Source organism: Adelges cooleyi, unplaced genomic scaffold (assembly GCF_023614345.1).
Source record: "Adelges cooleyi isolate 19-005CV unplaced genomic scaffold, UGA_ACOO_1.1 ACOO_flye_CR_arks_rails_tigmint_CR_PRNA_376, whole genome shotgun sequence".
In the NCBI taxonomy this organism is placed as follows: Eukaryota; Metazoa; Arthropoda; class Insecta; order Hemiptera; family Adelgidae; genus Adelges; species Adelges cooleyi.
Window position 1 is genome coordinate 10,921,449 of NW_026096053.1, and position 23,420 is coordinate 10,944,868.

Here is a 23,420-nt window from a genome sequence, read left to right on the forward strand (position 1 = left end):
AAATTAGCGCGGCATCGATCGTTCATTGGATTAATTATGTGAGCCGAAGCACATTAAAACCATCGTCGTCGCAGCCGTTGTTGGAGCCACCGCCGCCGTCTTGTTGTAGGTTTTTTTTTTTTGTATTTTATTTAATGACTGACATTGTTTTATTGTCAGTCGCGCGACCGACCGTCAACAAGTTTTTATATTATTATTAGGTAGGTATTATATTATTGTGTGTACATTATATATGTATACCTATAATCGAAGAACTCTATCGCACTGCAATGGTCGCGGCGGAGGGAAAAAAAAATTAAAAACCCAAATAATATAATATAATATAGATAATAAAAACCCATAAAATAAGACTGCACCCATTCCGGTAACGCGTTATAATATGTTATAGATATGTACATAATATTATATCACTCTCTGTGACTAGACGCCGCCGCCCAGGTTTCCAGGTTTCGGTGTTTACTACCTCTGATTTTTAACGGTGGCGAAGGTAAATAACATAATAAACTTGAAACAACGCTAGTTAATGTTTTTGATTTCCTAGAATATTAAAATGTTATTTCGCCTTTTAACCGCCACTTACGGATAAAAAAAAAAATAGTACTTGCATAAAAGAATTTGCAAATATTCCAAATATAGGCGTTATTTTACTATATATATATATATCTGCATGATAATGTGTATAAAATAAAGTTCTCGTACCACTACCACATTCTTGCGGTACTTGGTTAGTGGTGGCTGTCCTTGAACGCGTTTAATACACAGCTGTATAAAAACTTCTTAAAAGTTTCCCAAGCAATAAACATCCGCTTAGTTCATTAAATTATTATTGTAGAGTGTAGTGTTTAATTTGATAAGCAGTTTTGTGAAAAAATTATGAAATATATACTTCTAAACAGAAATTACTTTAAAACAGTACATACATTTTATAAGCAAACAATCATAATATCCTATATTATACATGTATAGTAAGTAATTTATTCCGGGCATCTGCCCATAATATAAGTATATACTTAAAATAATATTATAATTTTCGGCTGTACAAATTTGTATGTGTAGTTTTCATTAAGAATAAAAACATACCAATTGTGAATAAACTAATGAATTCATTGCCATTGGTGTATTTTCAAAAATGAAATATTCGAGTAATATGTATGTATACTTGCCAGTAAATTGTTGAAAAAGTGGTGGACTGCGATGAAACACATTTTTATAAAATAAACACAATACTAATTAAGAAGAGTTAAATGAATTATCCGGAACTTAACGAGACACCCGTCTAGACTCTAGTACGTTCACCTGCTGGCCAGCTGTATACGCTTCGAATAAAATGATTGTACAAACATAATATACAGGGCTAATATACGATAGGTGTGTTTTTTAATTTAAACTTGTTCTATGGAATCTATGTAATGGTGATGGGCCGGCACAGCGCAGTGCCTCGAATTTTGAAGAAAACACGAAAACGTCAGACATGTATACTTTGTTACATTAACATCTTAAGTCTTTACGTTATTTAAATATGACTTCTGTTAACTGTATCGCCCTTTATAATAATTAGTGTAGTATTTCTGAAAATGTAAGATATTATAAATTGTTTTATTAATATTTTATATACTTATAGTGCCTAGGGCCCGCGAACCACTTAAATCGGCCCTGCGTTATGCCAATATAGATTGGTAAAACAAAAGACATCATTTTTTTTTTTATTGTTTACATGGCGTTCTAAGTAATATTGCAAACCAATCATCCAGCAAATCGCTACAGTACCAAATACGGGTAGTGCACAATGTGTGCTCATATAATTTACACGTTAGTCTTTTGAGCAAACTAAACGCTAATACGGCAAATAAATATGGTTCCTCTCCGACAAAGATAATAATATTATATTATGTATGTATAAACCAGTGATGTTATACGTATTGCCAGGGTCGTATTTACACGGTCACCGCTTGTAGTAGATGCCTGCGAACAATTGCAGCCCTTAATCAATATAAAATATAATTAAATTGGGTAGGTATGCCAAACAGATTTTATTTTAATGCGAAAACATAATACAAAAAAATTATCTACATATAAATACGCCAAGGCGTTTCAGGGTCGGGGGATCACAAATCAAAGCTCTAAACGTATTTACCTTTTAGTAGTTGTCTTAGGATTTTAACAAAAAAAAAAAAAATGTTCTAAACTGGTATTGCGTGGAGATATTATTGTATACAAACTGATATCTTCAACTCAGTCGGCCTCTTAAGAGTCTTCACGCCTGTTATTATTTTGTTAATTATTTTATTATAATATTATTAATAATCGTTCTAATTGTTTTAATTTTCCCTTTGAATTTATTTCAAAGAACGTAATATAAATAATATACAAATATAAATATTCATATTGGGTGTTTTTTTTTTAGACTTAAACGGCCGGACTCACGCACTATTAATATACAGACGTGATGTGCTTTTCGCACGAACCTCTCGGTTTTCACCACGAAATTCGGTTATTTATTGCCCATACAAATGTACCCGACTACCTAAGCGTGTTTCCTGCAGCGGTGCATTGGAAAATTTCAGTGGCAGTCGTACACGTGGACGATTTTCCTCTTGCGAGGAACCTTTGGCCGTTTAGATTTTATATATAATAATATCGTTGGTATATTCTTACACGTTTTAGACACTGTGCATAATATAACATGCGGAGGACAAGGCGGCGGCGGTGGACGCGTTTTGTATCATTCGACCGGTTTTCGCATCTCATTAGAACATGTATAAAATAATACAATAATACCGGCATGCTTACCGCGCACCGCACATAGCCTATGCGTGGCGTTTTTTTTTTATAATTAACGAGACGCGCGAATATTTTATTTCGGGTTTTTTTTTTTTTACACGACACATATTTATGGAGGCTATGTTTTTTTTGGTATTAATTCTCACCGAAGCGCCTATTATTATTTTTTTGTGTGCACACATTTTCTCGTCCGTGCGGTAGTCGGATTATCGTGTTTATTCGGTTCCCCTCAATTCTCACCCCTATCCTCCCGCCCCCTCGTCCACTTCGCCAACTTGGAGATTCTCGCCGACTCGATTTTGGTATATCGACACGACCGCTAACCAGCTGATAGCAATGTACAGCGACCGCGACGCGACAATAAACGTCCGGCCGGTAGGTAAACGTGTTATAGGTTATGAACGAACCCGACGGGCGACCGCTGCTCTGGCCTCTGCCAACACTAGCCGGAGTAAAATAATAATATATGTTTGGGTCTAATTAAGCACCGTCGGACTGGGTAGGGCAATTAATTCGATAGTCGGCGCCTCTATATGTTATCGGGAACTGGAAATGTTCCATATTATGTCCGCCCGAGTTCGAGTCACCCATAACCCTGTCTGGTCGGTGGACGACGACACGTTTAGAGAGACGAGCCCGAGTAAGACGGAAACAATATTATAATACTTAAGGTAATTGTATATTTTTCCAAAAACGCCGGCATTGCCTCGTCTTTCTATCGTAGCACGTATTTGATGTCAGTGTTGATACGTATAGCTACACTGATATATTATTCTATTATTCTATTATTGTCAGTGAAATTGTTAAGTACCTACAATATCTCAAGTGCGCCCTGATTACCCGAAGTGTACTTTTTAATTTTAATGTCGAGTATTTATTTTAACAATTCGACACTCACGAGAGGGTAAATACTACCGTTGATTTATACAACCCGTGGTACTATACCTATATGTATTTATATATAAAACATAATATTCAACGTTTCAACCATAACTCACTGAGCAATTTTAAAGGCCAAAACTTACAATAAGGTACTAGACACTAGTCATATAAACTGGTTTACATTACAGCAATTACTTATATAACATTTTATACTTTCTTGGACGGTAGCCAAAAAAATATGTTTTTAATTTGCTTTTTCGATTTTGGATTCCGTTGGAAATGCGAACACCACATGGTCATGGTCTAGTTCAAAGACACGACGCTGTTTTACATTTTTATTGAAACGTGCAAAACAAACCTACACAGCATCTTGTAGGTACTACACATACCTAATTATAGACTATTGCATATTATTAAGGAAGTATCAACATTAATTTAACCGCATTATGTAGGATGTAACAGATATTCATGGATATTATTCATGGATAGGTACAATTTTCTATATAATATTACACACACTCTTCCGCATTTTACAAACGGAGGTGGGTGCTGAACTGTACCGAATGCCATTGATAGAAATATCAATACATATCTATACATTTGACCGTATTCATTTCAAGTTCAACAAGTATACATGTCATGCTCTATATTTTATTGTTTTGTGTATCTGACATCTGTAGTATCGCAATGCTGATTTTTGTCTTTGAAAAAAACGACGCCACTCGAAATATAGACCAAATTTAGGTAACGTATATGTTTGTACTTTATCGATGGCATAAATATAGGGTTTTGCTTGCAATTATTACTATAGATAGTATAGGTGTAGTGACACCGGGTTCGGTAAAGTGACTTTAACATCACCGGGACAGAATGGTAACACATCCGGGGTAGGTATTTTATCTATAAGTATATGTGTACGTACTATCTCCACAATATATCTGGCGGTCTGTTATCTCGGCTGGAAATCGATGATCTCGGATCTTGTTATGAATGGGAGACCCGGTTTTGTGTTTGTGTATAACCGTCGACGGGTAAAAAATGTGACCGGCCGATGGTGTTTAGGTGACACAGCGGCACCGCAGGCGCCACGAGTCCACCCACGTCCCGTCTACTATATGGACAGGAAACAAGTTTTGGTGTAATATTTCCTAGTCGATCGGACCCGAGATCTCTTATATATGTTCGTACAATAAACGGCACCTTTTTCAATTACCACCTTTTTTTTTTTTGTTTCTCGTGTACGTAACGTTCACACGCATTATACTATACAATTGCACACAAACGAGTGTGGCCAGTAGCTGTATTGATTCATATGATTCAGTAATAATAATAATAATGTAATTTGCGAAATTTGTCAAAATCCAACAACATGACATTATACTCGAAAGCACAAACAATTGGAAACTTACACGTTATACTCGTATTAGTATATAGAAATGGTTTAACTGCGCCTATAGTTAGCAACTAGTTGAGGCTCACAGGTTAAAATGAACTAAATTAAAACTGTGTTTTATAATTCGTAATGCTTAAATTATTTACCATACGTAATTTGTTCATTTCTTATTTCTTAACCGATTATTTAAGTATGATAAGTAACCTTATAGGCAGTAATGTTCCCCTAATGCACTACTATTTACAATAATATATTTGTGTATTACAATAAATAGCTCAACTCGTAGAATAGCTATTTGTATTTTAATTATTATTTTTATTCCCCGTTTATACCTGGCAGTGTGCCTGTAGCATACATATTTCTATTCTATAACATGGTACTGTTATTGCGATGTTCAATTAAAAGTTAGAACAAAGGAGTATAAATAATGTATCTATTTGGTCAATGTTATTTTTGATATATAGTATATATTAAAAATAACATTAAAGAATAAATGTATGTATTATACACATTTATTCTTTAATGTTTATGAACATTTATATTATACAGTTTTAGAAATTTAAGCATAAAAGTATAGATTTAGCAATTTCGGCTTAACTTTTAATAGTAGAACATATATGGTACCTTATAAGATGCACGTATCTGAAAAAAGGAGCAATATTTAACCACAAACAAAATTAAGCGTTAAAACGAGCTCTTCATCTACTTGGTCATTCACTGCAAATAACGTTCCTATATAAGGACTTATAGGTCATTCAACCTTGTATCTTTGTTAACGGCTCACATTTTCTACATTTTTAATTTCTCAATGTATTTTAGTTAATTGAATGTTAATATACTAAAATAGCATTCTCAAAAATGTTCATCTCCCGAGACATGTTTTCAATTCCAAAAAAAAGTATAGTGACTCCCGCTCACAGGTATATTTATTACAAATAAAAAGCCGACTTTTTATATCAATAAACCGGTTGGTTACATTATGATTATTGACAATGAAAGATTATATAAAAATTATCATAGTTAAATTACCTTTAAAAATTAAGTTAAGAATAATTGACTTACTGTAATAATTAGGTAATTATAATTTAAAAAAAAAACCTTTTTAAACCAGTAATTATCACACTCCCAATACGTATAGTTTCAATATAGTATCATTTATCAAGTAGAAAAATATAATCAAAGGGCTGTTGTTTGATAAGGAAAGGTCGATATTGCTGTTATAGGAAGTCGGCTATCTAGTTATAATATAGCTAAGCATATCTGTGCTCCCGCCTTATGTTTTTTTTTTTATCGTTTTAATCTTGTAATTTTGTACATCGCTTGTTAGACTCCAAAATCCATTTTTTATGCAGTGACGCAACTAGAGGACAGCTGGGGAAAATTAGACTCGAACATTTTTCGACATTTTGCTAAAAATAAAATAATACAAATATTTGATTGTAAAAATAATTTTAAAAAACCATTACTTTTGGGTAATGCCAAATTAGTTGCTGACATTTTTCCCGAGATCTTGAAGGAATTCGAATTTCCTTACCTTCCTCCCGCCCCTCTAGTAGCCCCCCTCTCTCTAGGTTTTATATACTTGTGCATCGTCGTCTACCTTCACTAAGGTGTACATATAGGTATTTCCTATACCATTTACCCTTCTATACCTATATGAACACAATATACATTATTATTATTATTTATTCTATATAATTTTATAATATTCGTCGTTCGAAACACGTCGATCCCGTGCAAGTACAAACATGGCGGCGGCACATCAAAGAGAGACCTTATCTGTTCACCGAACGGGTTTTGAATCGACGTATGCTTTGGACTCCGCCCCGGCGAGGGCTGTGCCCGTGTACGACCAATAGAACGACCGCAACGTTGGCCGCACACCGATACATATGCAGTACTTATGTACATATATAATATACTATATAGATATATTGTTTACAATATATGTTTCTACACATATTATTATACTCACACGCACGCTCGGTCGAATCATCCGCTTTGTCCTGTGTGTAAAAAAAAATAATAACAGACGGCCGCAATATTATTACCGATTATCCTTGTATATAGGTATTATATTATACACAACACATACGACGGCCACGTCAAAATATACAATATACTGCCTATATGAATGCCATTTGTTTTTATATTGTAATATATAATAATAGTAATAATATTTTAATGGAATATTTTACATATATCATGTTTATAAATAACTACGATTGACGGTTGTTAACCTTTTTTTTTTGATAAGCGCGGCCGAATCGTCGTCCACATGACACGTGCGAAATTATACCGTACCGTATACCATCTATATACTACATGGTATAGACTTAATCTGAAGTATAAATAATTACAAGCAATAATTTATATACACAATGATGTAAAGAAAATCCCAAAAGCACGTGTATATTTATTACACAGTGTACCTACCTGTGTACCGCTGTTGGCTGTTGCCCCGTCTATTAATACTATTAAATACCCTATCTTTGCTGTCTTACTCTATCACTTTGTACATATATTACATATATTAATCTGTATATATACTACACCCACTTTAGTCGGACTAAACTAGACTACTGATTAAAATAAAAATTATAAGTATTATGCATGGTTTAGGTCATTATACTACCAACCGAAGTTGTATGTAATTGAATAAATCCGTATCAATTAAACGAGTATTAGAAGATTAACATATTAAATACTACTTGTTAGTTCATGTGAAACAGTCAGTGTTTTGCTTTATCTAGACAAAATCATTTAAATAAAAATTATTATACCTTCTATATTATATCCTACTAGATAAATATTAATTTTATTATCTAGTTAAAAAAAAGTTATCTGTGAACGCAATTACCTTCCTACCTATGTAGATAATTTATGTTCTATAATTTAACGATTCTCGTTAAATAAATTAAGTATTTATTTGGTTAAAATCATTATGTCTAATATTTTATAACACTCGAAAATAAGACAATTATGCAAAAATAATTAATATCACCATAAAAACTGTGGAAATCATATGTTTTTTACTTATGAATTAATATAATGACATATGTGTCGACTTTCATGTTATAGACAAATATATAGATTGTTTTATCGTTCATAATAATGTACAATAAAGCACAAACATAAAATGTGTAGGTATTACTGATCCTATAAATGTTTCGCTGTAAAAAAAAAATCTACCTTTTTGCAATTATTAATAACGATTGCTCATGTTCCGCCTATGATTCCCTTATTCGCCTATATTCCCTTATGATTATTCTTTTCGAAATGCTCCGTACTGATTGATATGTATATAGATTTTATTTAAAATCAGGTATTTTTTTAATTGATATTTCAGAGAGACGGCGGCTGAGTCTGTGCGTGGGCTGTGGCGGTGCGATAAACGACCAATACATACTAAAAGTGGCGCCCGACCTGGAGTGGCACGCAGCGTGCCTAAAGTGCGCCGAGTGCCATCAGTTTTTGGACGAACATTGTACCTGTTTCGTGAGAGACGGGAAAACCTATTGTAAATTAGATTATGTCAGGTAATTATAATTAATCGACTGTATATGCATGCGTGACTATACAATATAATCAACAATATACACACATAGTAATTACAATAGTTGGACAATTTAATTTTAAGATAATTATATTTTGTAGGTATAATAGGTACATATTTATATATAAAATACTTACATCATTGTAGTAGATACCAACGGATAACCGCAGCTTGACACGTGTTATAATCTAATATTTGCAGAAAATAATATGTAGGTATATGCAACCAAAATAGGCTCGTTTCGGTTTTTAACTTTGATGTCTTAATATTTAACCTATAACTCTCAATGTGTCATAAATTTATACCGATTATAAAAATGTGATGGATTACAAATATACATAATAATATATTATAAGCATTTAAGTGGCAACCATATAACGTCTTAACACGAATATTGCGTTTGTGTACAATCAAGTAATATTTATTTTGGTGAATCACGTTTAGTATAACATGGTGATTTATTTTTTGGTTTGAGTAAATTTCCTTCTCTATGTTATGTTTGCTATAATCAATGATTATATGTTATTTTATAGATTTGGGGTGTCTGAGAGTGTCCAAGGTAAATTTCAGTGTAGTTAGGTACATATATTGTTTTTTTTTTTTGTGCACGAAAAAATGTGTTTCCCAACCGTCGTTTGTATACTTACATGCCTCGGAGAGGGCAAATCTAGAGTAACTTTTGTGTTGTCAGTGGCCGAGGTCATTCGATCTTTTTTTATATGATTACACTGTACATTTTTGACGGACGTCAAATGCATCTGCACGCCTCTTGTTTTCGAATGCCAGCCGATGTTTACACGGTACTCATACCCGATTCCCCTTTGAGTAAATAAATCGGCTGCGGGGCCTTCCATGACAGACGACAATGTGTCAATAAACGCTCGCATTCTATATATTTATTATTGTTTCGGAGGGTCACACACGAATACCGCCAAACGACAAACTTTTTTTATAGTGTGAGCTATATGGTATACTTCATACGCCGCAGCGGTATCACACAGCTATGGTTGATACAGGGTCACAATAGATTTATAGTTGGAATAACCAAATAAATAGTCGTGCCAACTAAATATTTATTTTGCCAACTATTTAGTTAGTTCAATTGTGTATTTATTCCTTGTATAGTAAGTAGTAACCCTTATATTGAGAAATTTTATTGAGACGATTGAGAAATGCTGAAATCGTAATATTTGTTCATATAGCCGAAGCGGTTTCTAAGAAATATATTCTATTTAATAATAATGTTAGGTATATCGATTTGTATTTAATTTTGTAGGCCAGAGCCTGTTATTTAGTCGGCCTTCGAATTTATTTAATAACGCCATTGAATCATCGCATTTGATGAAATATAAATAATATTGTCGAGACGACAACATTTTGTGTAAAAATAAAAACTAGTTAATATTTATCATTTATAATTGGGTGCGAAAATATAAAATTAACAACAAAATACCATTTGTTTTGTCTAACAAAAGAAAAACAGTGCGTTTTCTCGTTAAATATTTCATTTTGTTGTGTTTTATTTTATACATGAAAATACATTCTATATGAGCAATTTTTCGGTTCAGTAGTAAACGAGGCGGAATAATTGGTTGTTGAGCAATGCCGGGATAACGGAAGGATGTCGAAACCTTTTCTCTTTCTGTTTATATTATATACTGCTCGGCGGGAATTTATTTTTTTTCTTCTTTATATGTATACCTAAACTGTAAATCATTCGGAAAGCGTTCGAAACACGGAGTAAACATTAATCATATAGCGATATGTCCAACGACAATAACAATAACAATAATAATGTTTTTGCGGTCCGCGTGTGTGTATATTATTATTATGTAAACGGAAAGCGATGGGTAGGATATATAATGTTTGTTTATGTAAGGCGCGGTAGCAGCGTAAGTACGGTAGTGAGGAAGATTTTTATGATGTCAGAATAGAGCGTGCTCGAAAGATGCGCGCACACACACACACACACACGTGTTAAATTCAGAAATGGGAATAATATGCTCCGGTGTATGTAGATATGTGTAGTGATAATATTATAAGTGCTAGACGTGCACTGCGGTGCAGTATGTGTTTGAACCGCGCTAATTGTGGGTTGACAAGTTGTTTATTAAAATATTTTTAAAATCGCCTCGTTGGGTGGCCCCGCCGCCAGTATCCAATATCTCCGAGTGTTTTTCGTCACGGCGCTTGTCAGCTTGTTCGAGCTTCGAGTTTTTTCGTTTCGCTTATTTATAATATTTATAATGATGATTGTCCCTTTTTTTTCCAAAAAAAAATTTAAAAAAAAGACACGACTTGAAACTCTTCGGACGTTAAATTCTGCGAAATCATTCGAAGGCGTCGGTCGAAAAATGCGCTGCGAACAATTGTGGCTACGATTAAAACTATAATTAAATTATTTTGACGGATGTCATAAGTGTGTGTGTGTGTTTTTTTTAAATTTCACAGGACCGGTGTTTCAAAAACGGTGTATAAAAAATAATAATCCATTGTGTTTGCAGACTATTTGGCACGAAATGTGATAAGTGCAACCTGAGCTTCGACCGGACCGAACTCGTGATGAGGGCCAAGACGAAAGTTTACCACATGGAGTGCTTTAGGTGCAACGCGTGCAGCAGGCAACTGATACCGGGAGACGAGTTTGCGCTCAGGGACGACACGCTGTTGTGCAAACAAGACCACGACCACCATCCGAACGTGAACGGCAGCAGCGCCAAGAGCAAAATCGCCGCCCAACTGCAAAGCAGCGAAAACAACAACAACAACACCGCGCTGGCCGACCACAACACCAGCAGTAACAACTCGTTACACCACAACGAAGGGTCGAATTCCGGTAAGTCCAAACAGCGATTATATTATAATATAAACACTTAAGTTGCCCGCCAAGTTGTAAAATTATCCACCGAAAAATACCAGGTAAAACAAAGTTGGTCAAATTTGTAGTTTTTTTTTAACAACAATAACAACAAAAAATGTTTAAAAACGTATCAACCCTGGACTGTAAATTATGACAACGTGAGTGTCATCACGTTTCATTTTTACTACTTACGATACATTTTTTATGAGGTCGAACGCTAATTCGTATTGTTTAGCTAAAAAAAAATGTACAAAAAGATAAGTCAACAGAAATGATCAGTTATATTTTTCAATACATAAGTATCTACTCGAATGAATAAAAAACCATTCATGCTATGGTTTTTTTGTTGAGAATATTTGTAATCACTATTCTTAGTTTTTTCATTACCTATTCGTTATTTTTATTTGTAAATAATCACATATTATTAAAGACTAACGGAATAATTCATATGTAACACTCTGCAACTGGACTTATCCAATATAACACTTTTAGGACTAGCTTACCATTTCTGTATACTAATAAAACTAGTATATATCTGTACTCTTGATACATAGTCTTTCATTCTGTCAAGGTTGGTTGATTTTACCACTTTTCTAATAAAAAAAAATCATACAATACAACAGAAGCTTTTTCACACGCTGCTAAGCGGTCTTAAGACGCACATATTACCTTAAAAGCAAACATTATAGCCGTTTTTATGGCGACTTGGATGTATGAATCATATATATATATATATATATATGTATATTATGAACTTGTCGCTGCTTAACCGCTGAGTTTTGCCCGCTGCTCGACAAAGGGCTTTACCTCGCTTTGGTATGTAATGTTTGTCCATCGCGGCGCAATGCAAATAAACTTTAGTCAAAGTGTTAAGGGTGCGGAAACGGTTACGGTTCGGTATGGGAAGAAGAAGAAGAAGAAGAAGTAGGTGGTGGTGGTGGTGGTGGTGGTGGTTCGGGTGTGTTGTATGACGACCGGAGTCATTAGCCTAATGGAAACCGAACGACGCGACACGGAGCATGTCCACCCCTAATCTCGGTGGCGGCGCTGTCCCCTGCTGTTCCGTGTTGTACATAATAATATATATTATTATTATTATTATACATTGATACATATATCTGTCGACTACAATAAACCTCCCCGCGTCCCCTCTAAAAGTTTATACATACTGTCGTGTAAAATCCGGTTTAATAGATTTCCACCCGACCGCGACCGTCCGTTATTATAATGCATAAAGAATATAATATAAATATCACGTTATACATAATATATTGATATCACCGACTCGCACCTCGTTTTTTTTCTAAACATATACACGTATACATAAATCGATACGATATAATAATTTATATTACATCAACTCTGATTTTTTTTAACAACAGCTGTAGTATAGTGTATACTGATTGTATAATATACAGTACACTATCCTTTGACATACAAAATTATAATGCCTAATAATATCCCAAATAAAAAAAAAATTATAACTGTACATTTTTTAGTTTGTAATATTTAAAAAACTGTTGTAGAAATATTTATGTTTGGTTTTCGGCCAAAATGCTATATAAAAAAAATGTCGACAATATCAAAAATATTAAACAAAATTTTCTACTTTTCGATAAAATATTTCAAAAATATATTATTGCCACGTGAGAAGTGCAAATTTAAAAAGGATTAATAAATTGTAATTTTTAATGCATTTTTTTCTATGGTTATTTACGTGTATTGTATTGTTATCACAAGCCATTTCATGATAATTGTACCGTTATATTTTTAAGAATTAAATGTTAGTGCTATAAAAGCTCATATCATATACCTGTCGACGGTAAAGTGCACAGGTCTACATAACGAATTTTTATTATTTTACGATTACAGAGTTCAATAATCTGAATCTCGTGTATTAACAATAACGTGCAAAAGACAATAGCCATTGCTCATTAAATAGAAGCATATTGTCGTAAGCCTGTATGGTGTACAATATATCACACTAAATTTCTCTGAAAAATGCATTCAACCCGCATCATCTATTAAAACTTCAAATCGAATTATATTTTCAACGACAGGGCATTTTCAAACTCATTCAGTGCGCACGTGCCAGTTTTTTATTTTGTCCACCGTATACGTTAAGAATTTTACGCTATCCAGGTACAAGGTAATTCCCCGAAGCGTCGTGTATACTTACACGGTGTTGTGGGTCCGAATATGATTGTCCCTCTAAGCGCGCGTCCGAGCGTCTGTCTATCCATACAATATAAAATATCGATTACGCGTCAACGGACTCGGGGAAAAAAAAATAGAGGGCGGTATATAGGATCCGGGGTAAGTTTAATCACGTTAAAAGCGTTTTCAGATGGTTCTTAAGGGTAGTGCCGGGCAGAAGTCGTTTTTGCGCGTGTGTACCTCGCCCTTGCCGACGCGTTTTACCCCGCGGCGGCAACGGACATACGCGCGCTAAACGAACCCTATTTACAAAACAAACCCTATATATATATATTCAACCCCGTGTCCCAAAACCATTCACCGATGTTTAGCGTTAACTTCACTTTTCTACACACAAGCGCACACACATATGTATATAATATTATAATATAATATGATATCACCGGCGGGGTTAATGAAATTAGTTTGGTAAATTGAGTTAGTCCCGCGTGTCGGCCTGCGTATATGAGTATAATATAATTTTTCATGTTTATAATAGGCGTCGTTTTCGGTTTGACTCGTGGGGAGATGGGAAACATAACATTTCCTAATCATCGCCAACGACAAGCGCGTATAAGTACACACATTTTATTTAAGCAGATTTTCTGGAGGGGGGATTGTTTTTAAAAAATACAATTTTTTCACACAAATTTATTGTAACTATTTCTGTGCGACGAGCTGATATTGGTTTTAATCCCACAAAAAGCGAAGCATTTCTGAACTGGCTTCAAAGCACTTTGTAACGAAAATTTCATAATCACCTTTCTCGATGATAAAAATCTTAATACATTTTTTTATTACAAACAAATTATGTTATATATATTATGGTCTAATATGGTTGTGCGTGTCCTTATTAGTCTCGAATGACATAACGCAATTCGATACGTATAAGGTAATCTGATTTGTAACATGCAAATTCCTATAGGTATGTATACCTAAGTAAAGTCAATACTGTAATGATAATATGGCAAATACATATCAACATTGATCGCTATAATGCGTGTGTAGTAGACGGACAAGCCATATTACAATGGACACATGCAAAGTTACTTTTTGCTTTTAAAATTATTTTTGTCTGCTACTAAACTATTGTGGCTGATGTATCCATGCAGGTTCTGCCCGGGTTTTAGGAGACAATGCCCGTGGTGTCTTCATGAACTACAACCAAGGTAGTCTAAAGGCGAATAACGTTAACATTGCTAAACGCTAAACCACACGACGATAACAAGTTTCAATAATATTTCATAGAAAAATTGTCACTATTATTTTACATCAACTGTTTTTGACGGGGAATCGATTAATAATAACACAGTTGTTTCAATTTAGGATTACTATAAATATTTTCAATTTAAGACCTCGCCAATACCAGTAAACATTAAGTTAACCGCGCATATCTGTATTTGTGTTTTGATTTATAGATTATATGCATATATATATATATATATGTAAGACGATTGCACGTATTGTGTATTACGGAAAGTTTAGTATATATGGGGGAACTCTATAATATACTATATAATAATACAGTATGCAATAAAACCGTCACGTGGCCTTTGACGTTGGTGCCGGAACGCCGGTTTTCGAATACAAACGGTTCCGGACGCGAAGACACCACTCAATCCAGCCGACAACCCTCAATTTGCCTTCTTATTATTTATTTATTTTTTATTTTCCTATAGCTATACCCCACACGCTTCTATTATATGTATTGTGTACACGCCGGCAAAACCGCAACAGTATTATTATTATTATTGTTATTATTACGGCGTATGGGTAGGGCTGCAGTATATAATAATATAATATGTAACGTTATATTATTATATTGAGAAATTGAAAAACGTTTCCGGTTCGGATCGGGAAAGCAGGGCTTTTCTTCGGTGGTTATGCGGATGTAATTCAGCGACCGCGGGCCGTAAACGTCGAGGCAATTCCCTATTGGCTGCAGAGCTGCAGGACACCGGTGACTAGGAACTTCTCCCCGGGGGCCTAAACCTATATATCGTTATGATAGTGTGTAAGTTCGTCCCCCATCATATAATGCGGTTAAAACGCGATAATTTTCAGTTACCGTCCCGAAAGCGTTACGACCACCGTACTCGAGGGGATCGGGTGACGTCTCAATAGGTTTAGATATGTTAAGTTAAAAATTACCTACGGAGTGTGCATCACAAGTAAACAATAATATGTTACAATATTAGATTCTTGTCAAGCCACGTTGTCGGTGTCGCAGCCATAGGTTCAACTCTGCGTTGCGCACTAGAGAAGTAAAAGGGAGAGAAGGAGATTGTTATCTATTCGGTTTCAAAAAATGAGTGAACTTGCCTATATTATAATAGTACAAGTACAAAAGTGGCCTCTTGACTTCTGCCTAGTACGATATGTTCTCCCATAAACTCTTTCTCCAAACTGCGTTTATCACACTTTTATGAGCGTCAACCGACTTACATAAGCTTTACGTTATATGCTCCGATAAATATTGCGGTAAAAATGTATTGTTAATGCTTTCTTGAGTAAATTCAAAATATGAAAAAGACCTATCCCAGCAACGTCTAGACAAAAGAAAAGCGGATGAAGAGATATAAAATATTAAACTAATACTCGGGATAAAGGGTTTTGCGTATATTTATATACAAAAATATGTATACAGATATATTTTGCGAAAAAACAAGGGTAGAAAAAATATATTATCGCGCTATATTCAGAGATTTAAAAATAAAGCTCTCTGCTCAGGATTCGCCCTCGTAAAATACTCGTTTGCGACTGCAGGTGCTTTATATAAATATATCTAGATGTATAAGTATACTTCTGCTGTTTTTCGCGCTGTAGGCTAAATCCCCGATTTTACTTTTTTTTTCTCGACGTTTTAAATGAGAGAATGAAAAAACACGGGAAGGAAGTTTTTAAAGAGTTACTCTACTTCCCTCGTTTTTAAAAATACTGCCTACCGGGGAAACTTGCTAGAAAATTTTAGCTTTATAAGTTGTTTAAATTATTTCTCAAACAAAATCCGAATCCATTGAACATTTATAAACATTTAATAGAGTTTAGAGACTATAGAAAATGTTTCGACTTGATTATACTATGTAATAAAATAAGTTAGAACTTCCATTTCACACAGCGTAAGCCGGCCGTAGTAGAGGAATCAATTTATTGCTAGCTCGAAGTCAAGTATATTAAAGTAACCTAAGAGTTCTATAGTTTCATTACCGAGCGGCGCATCTATTCGTTCCACATTATAAATTGATATATTATTTTATAATATATTAAAATGAATTCTTATATTATGACGGTTGTCACGTTCTTTTGACACTTCCCTCCTATGCGGTTCCGATATAAATTCAATTTTTTTTCCTAACAACTATACATTGGTTTTCCATCACACCGCCTCTACATATACAGGGTCGTGTACACACACACACACGCACACACACACACATCACATCATCATAAGAGAACGAGACGGAAATCCGAAACGAATATTTTCGCAGCTGTCGTGGGTGATTTTTTTTTCCGTCGTGTGTGCTGTGTACACGGTGGCGGGGACGGAGATAGGGTTATCGAGGTACGGACTGGATGTAAGGGACCATGAGAACTGGACCACTTGTGTGGCCTTCCCGTATGTTTACTCTTCAGCACCCCGCGTCAGGATTTTTTTCACTCCCGAAAATCCCGGCGTGAAATCTAGGCCGCCTATACTTACACGTATACGCTCCAACAGAACCCTCCATTAAAACGCACCGCGCACTTAACCCGGCACCGAATCATCCACAAGTCCGCGCACTTAATCCATTTGTCGTGTATGCGTAGCAATCATTTTTCCACGTCATTACCGCTCGTCAATAAAGTGTTGTAAGTACATAATAAAGGATTATATTATTGTTAATCATTATACGCGGTATACCGTGTTGCATGGTGCATACATATTATGTAATTGCGCAACAGAAATAGTGCGAATTTCTTAGACAAAATGTCGTTATGTACAGGAGCTCAATTGATGAGCTTATGTAGGATGGCACGGTCATGAAAGTTGTTTGATTGTTGTAAGACTGCTAAAAAGGATTTTCGACGATCCTTATAATTATAGAAGAGCGCGACTGGCCGTTTTATTCAACAGATTTATCTGAAGTCATTTTTTTTTTTTTTTTTGCAGATTCCTCTGAATCGGGGTCGAACAAGTGTTCTGGTCGAACGGGATCCGACGGACCCGGTAACAGCCGGCTTGGTTCGGCCGGCAAAGGCTCGTCGGACGGCAAACCCACTAGGGTCCGGACCGTGCTCAACGAAAAGCAACTACACACCCTGAGGACGTGCTACTCTGCCAACCCGAGGCCGGATGCGCTCATGAAGGAGCAACTGGTCGAGATGACCGGACTTAGTCCGCGGGTCATACGCGTGTGGTTCCAGAACAAACGGTGCAAGGACAAGAAGCGCGCCATCGCCCTCAAACAGCAAATCCAACAAGACAAAGTACGCATATATAAAATTGTAATATTTCGGTCTCCCGCAAAAAGTTTAATCTCGTGCCGCAGGGTCGACATTCTGGAAGCTATAGGTATACTATATAATAGATGTGCTACAAGGGGCTTTAAAATACGTACAACCCTTGGACGTTTTATACTCGGAGGGCAAACAACGGGTACATAACATATTAATTATAGGTTATTCTGGAATTATTGAGGTGCTATGCACAAGTAAACATCATTACCGCGCACAACCTCTGACATCGGGGCAGTCCGACTTGATATAATAATATGTGGTTTTCGGTTGTCGAATATGCGCGTCCCCTCACCCCACCCCAACTTTATGTATTTGTACGTTTATTGTATAAGTTGTAATAATTACTATGGGCCGAGTATTAATATTAAATACGTGTACCCGAGAATTTCTCGAGTTTCGTTTAGCGGACATTTGAAAACCGGTTGGTGCCGCACCACCGGCGACCACTACGGCCTTCCGATTACACGCCGTGTATAATAAGTATATAGTGTATAATATAGTGTGTACATTATATACGTGTGTCGCCATCGCTTCGTCCGTTTGGCGCCGGTCGTCGCCACCGAAGAATCCGTGTATTTTCCTCGGCGGTAATATTATTTCCCTCTGGTCGACGACGCCAGTCTGCCGCATCGTATTTATCACATACGATTTATATATAAACATATAGGTATATATGTTTGTATAATATGTGTATCCCTCTACAAGTATCGGATAGGGTTAATTTAATTAATAAATAACGCCACAGCCGCCGCCGCGTCACCATTATAATATTATGCACAGGTTTGTGTGTTATATATGCCGGCTGTATAGAGATACGCCTATAATAATATACATATATAGGTAAGGTCCACAGCCGGTAAAGACGTTGCCGCCGCCGGATGGCACGAGATCATACGCCTTGTAAAAAGTGTTGCCGGCCGACCTATAAGAGAGTATAGAAAAATCTATTCAAAACTTGTTTGCTGTGCGGTATTGAGAAAACCGCTCTAAAGATGGAACTCGGACCCCGTCAACGGCTTTCAGCCTATACAATTATCATACTTATTAACGTCCCAGGATGACTATGTAGTATAATCGATATCAAAATAGGCATCCGTCAATTAGGCATATAAATGTACAAATAACAATAGAAGTATTCGTACGGTCACATAGTACTATCAATTAACATAATTCTGAATGATTGTTGAAATTGGGTATTTATATTTGTAAACGTTAGTTAAATATGAGTTCAGCAAAAATTCGAAACTATTAACAAATACTCGAATCATTCCTGTCCGTTTCGACAAGTAGTAATATTTAAAAATACCGAAAGTGGCAGATGCTATATTAAACATCATACACATATGTGTCTATCGTGTCACTTACCCATACTAAAAACGCAGAGTTTTTGCTTTAATATTCGCGTTTTGTCTGAATTTAATATTCGGTTAGCTGTAAGTTGTCGGCACGCTTTCTTAAAATACCTGCCAGTATTCGTTTTCAAGACGTCAATTTGGCTTATAGACGGCTCGTTGAGGGTATGCCAACGACTTGGGCGGTGCGTTTTTTTCCCCAACCGATATAAGTCTGACGTGGGCCCGTCGTTTTATTATAACTCTTTTATTTTATTTTTATTTTTTTTTTTGTCTTCCGCCGCCACACCGCAAACGTTCTTAAATAAACCATAGCGCGCGTTTGTCCTCGGGCCCTTGTTGTCGATCAATATTTTTAACCCATTTCTATATCGAATGGGTTATCCGTTAATAGAAGCTACGTCGAGCACGATTTACATAATATCATATTGGTATATGATTTGGGGGGGGGGGGGGTTACGCGTATTATACGAATAAGAAAATCGCATTATAATTCTATAATTTTTATATTATATTCTCAAGATTGGTATTGTATTAACAACGTTGTGTAATAATGGCGTTTGCAGGACGGCAGAAAAATGGGCTACGGCAGCATGCAGGGTATACCTATGGTCGCGTCCAGCCCGGTCCGGCACGACAGCCCTTTGGGCATGAACCAAATAGAAGTGCAGAGTTTCCAACCGCCGTGGAAGGCGCTGTCTGAGTTTGCGCTGCACTCCGACCTGGACCGGGTCGACACCAGTCAACCGCACTTCCAACAGCTCGTTAATCAGGTATATATATTATTGTAATATTTGTTTTTTTATTAAATCAAAATTTCAAACACAGCTGCGCTCGTGTAAATATTTAATAAAAAAAAAGTATACGTACAACGATAAACCTATACGGATGAGGTTTATTATTTTTCTCCGGACCGTCGCTGTCAAGAATTGTCCTGTATTTTTTTTTTTTCATTAACACTTTGTGTACGTACTTAATAATATGCCCAAGACTATATAATAATATTACGTATAAGCGGTAGCCACGGTATACCCGACAACAAGGATAATCCCGGTAGTGTGTGTTTGAAACGCGTAACAGTATACTCGCACACGACTTTATAGTATAATAATATGCAGTGCGGGCTGTCGTCTTACCGGGGGATTACACTGCCCTTGAGCATGTATAATTATTTTTTTTTATTATTATTATTACTATAACTACACCGCGGTCACGGTGTGATGTCACATGACAATGTCGTCCGCTACCTCGTAATATATAAAAATAATATTATCGAGTCGTGTTGTTATACAGGGTGGGCCACATTGCTTAATATATTATTTTCCTATCGTTGAGAAATAAAAAACTCAATTCGGTAATTGTTTAACCAGCTATAGTTCCGTCGTCTACCCTGTATGCTGCGGTATTTAATATTCCAAAACGAGTATTCGTCTCGTTTCTCATATACGATACACATATAATTTGTAATATTACAAATTCTTCGTTTCCCAAAAACATTACAATAATATCGTCACGTCTTGGCGATGGTGTCCATATTATACTATCTATATAGTGTTTTACTATTATTATTATTGATATTACTATTGGCTCCATAGTAGGCAAAAGAAACACACCAAAACTCAAGGGAGATGGTAAACTGCGCCAAAAATGACCCTTTTTCTATAATCTCATATGTAAACTGCGGCAAAAAAATTTAAACATTATACAAACTGCGACAATTTATTTTATATACCTACTATGTAGTATATAATATTATACTTATATTAGTTGTATACAATAATATACCGATACGGTAACATAATATACTCGTGTAGGTACGGAAATCATAATATGTACTAACGTGTTATTATACACGTTTATCGTTTAATCAATGATGTTATTGCGTACAAAAAAAAAAAGAAAGAAATTTAAACCTACGAATTTTTGAAATTGGCATGTTTTAAAAATGTTAATAATAATAATAATAATTTTTTATTTTCTTAGACAGTATTATATTAGATATACAAATTAATTTTAGTTAAATAATAATATTTTTCAATTTCATATGTATTTTTAAATTGTTTTTTAATTTTTATTATTTACTCTTATTGACTATGTGCACACCATAGACCTATAATAATAATATATGGTACAAGATAGCATTCTTATCGGTATACGGTATTTATATATTATAGTATATTTATTTATTTATTTATATATATTTACGGGCAAAGCCCTTTACAACAATTTAACACAGGACAATACAAATTTAGATACTATATAAGTTTAAACATGATAATAATTCAATAATAGTAATAATAATAATAACAGGTAATATAAATTAGTAATAGTAAAGTGGACAAAAAAAATAATATTAAAATAATATATTATGGTAAATGGTACTCTCATTGACCTGCCGCATCATGCGATCAATAGGATTATTTTTGCCATAATTTGTAGTGTGCGTAGAAACTAAGAATGGGACATGGTGTCGAATAGTGCGGGAAGGGACCTTGAAATTGACCAATACAAATTTATATACTACAATACAATATTACATACTATATAGTAGGTTTATAAAATAAATTGTCGCAGTTTGTAGAATGTACCTTATCATTTTTGGCGCAGTTTGTACAATGTTAAAATTGTTTTTGCCGCAGTTTACATAACAGCTTATAGAAAAAGGGTCATTTTTAGCGCAGTTTACATACACCAAAACTCAAATCCATACTCGACGGATTTTAGTGTTTTTTTTTTTTTGCCAATCCGTTCTGGGTTTTCTAACATCTTTGTGTGTTGTTGTTTGCGCAGATGCACGGTTACGACATACACGGTCCGCCGCCGCCAATGACCAGGTTAGACATTGATCCGGGTCCGGTTGACATGATGCATCCAGATTCTACCGACTCGTTCGTCACGTACCTGGAGAGCGACGACAGTCTCCACAACGACACGTCGAGTCCCTGAAGACAATTTGTTTTGAAAAAAAAACAAAAAAACAGGTGAGACCGGTAATTAAAAAAACACGAATTTTTATAGCAATAATTATCGTACTCGTTCTTACGCTTCTTGTTTTGTTTTATGTTTCAGGAGTATAATACAATCCACATAGTTTTTATATGCCTACCTCCTATACTAGAAAACCTCTTTATACTTTTTCGTCGTTCTACGTCTTCTCCCCTCTGCGGTGTGCGATGGACATGACGTGTGTATCCGCCTATGTACATCTCAAACTGTAATACTTTCGTTTTTCACTCATCTCCTCCCTGTGTGGACGTGCACTCGTTCGTGTGTGGTTCGCGGCTGTTATCTTTAATATTTTATTATATTAACTGAAATAACAATAACCGAGCAAGCCAAAGCCAAAATGATAACATCGAACGCGGACGGAAAGACGGGCTCCGGTGCAGTAATAAAAATTATTATAATAATTATATTATTATTATCTATATGTTGTTGTACGTTTTTTTTTTTTTTGTAAATAATAATTTTAAAAATATATATATACATATATTATATATATGTGCGTATAATGAAAAACAAAATTCATTAGAGTTGTATTATTAATCGACATTATTATTCAGTTGTTTTTATTGTGTCACTATTATTATTATTATTGGATAATTTCATTATTTAAAGTGATATATTCATTATTTATACGAAACCGTGATTTTTTCCTTAAAACCGTTCCGATTCTCAACTATTATCAAGTAGCCTTTTGTCAGTAGTCTTGAGCATATTTTGTCATCAGAATATAGAATACAATAGAATAGACACCTACACCCGGCAGTTATCCGAGTGGCATATTTCAATATGCACTCGGTTTTTTTACTCGGTGCAATCTGAAATTTATAGTCAAACCGAAAAAACTATGCATCGTACTGTAATATATTTAGTCTACATGTGAGATAACATTATATAAAT

The 23,420-nt window shown here is 35.1% G+C and overlaps 1 protein-coding gene across 5 annotated transcripts in view; it reads left to right on the forward strand.

Annotated features, from left to right (window-relative positions):
• Positions 1–22,953, forward strand: part of LOC126840445 (insulin gene enhancer protein ISL-2B) — a 35,652-nt gene extending 12,699 nt beyond the window's left edge. For 3 of the 5 annotated variants that reach the window (XM_050576187.1, XM_050576190.1, XM_050576191.1), the window contains 6 exons: positions 8,382–8,595; positions 11,117–11,448; positions 17,819–18,135; positions 20,084–20,290; positions 22,308–22,498; positions 22,587–22,953. In XM_050576187.1, the coding sequence (XP_050432144.1) occupies positions 8,382–8,595; positions 11,117–11,448; positions 17,819–18,135; positions 20,084–20,290; positions 22,308–22,463 (1,226 nt within the window). In that variant the 3' untranslated portion in view covers positions 22,464–22,498; positions 22,587–22,953. Of the gene's footprint in view, positions 1–8,381; positions 8,596–11,116; positions 11,449–17,818; positions 18,136–20,083; positions 20,291–22,307; positions 22,508–22,586 lie in introns of all 5 variants that reach the window. The other 2 variants (XM_050576188.1, XM_050576189.1) reach the window with 2 other exon arrangements.
• Positions 22,954–23,420: the final 467 nt, after the last annotated feature.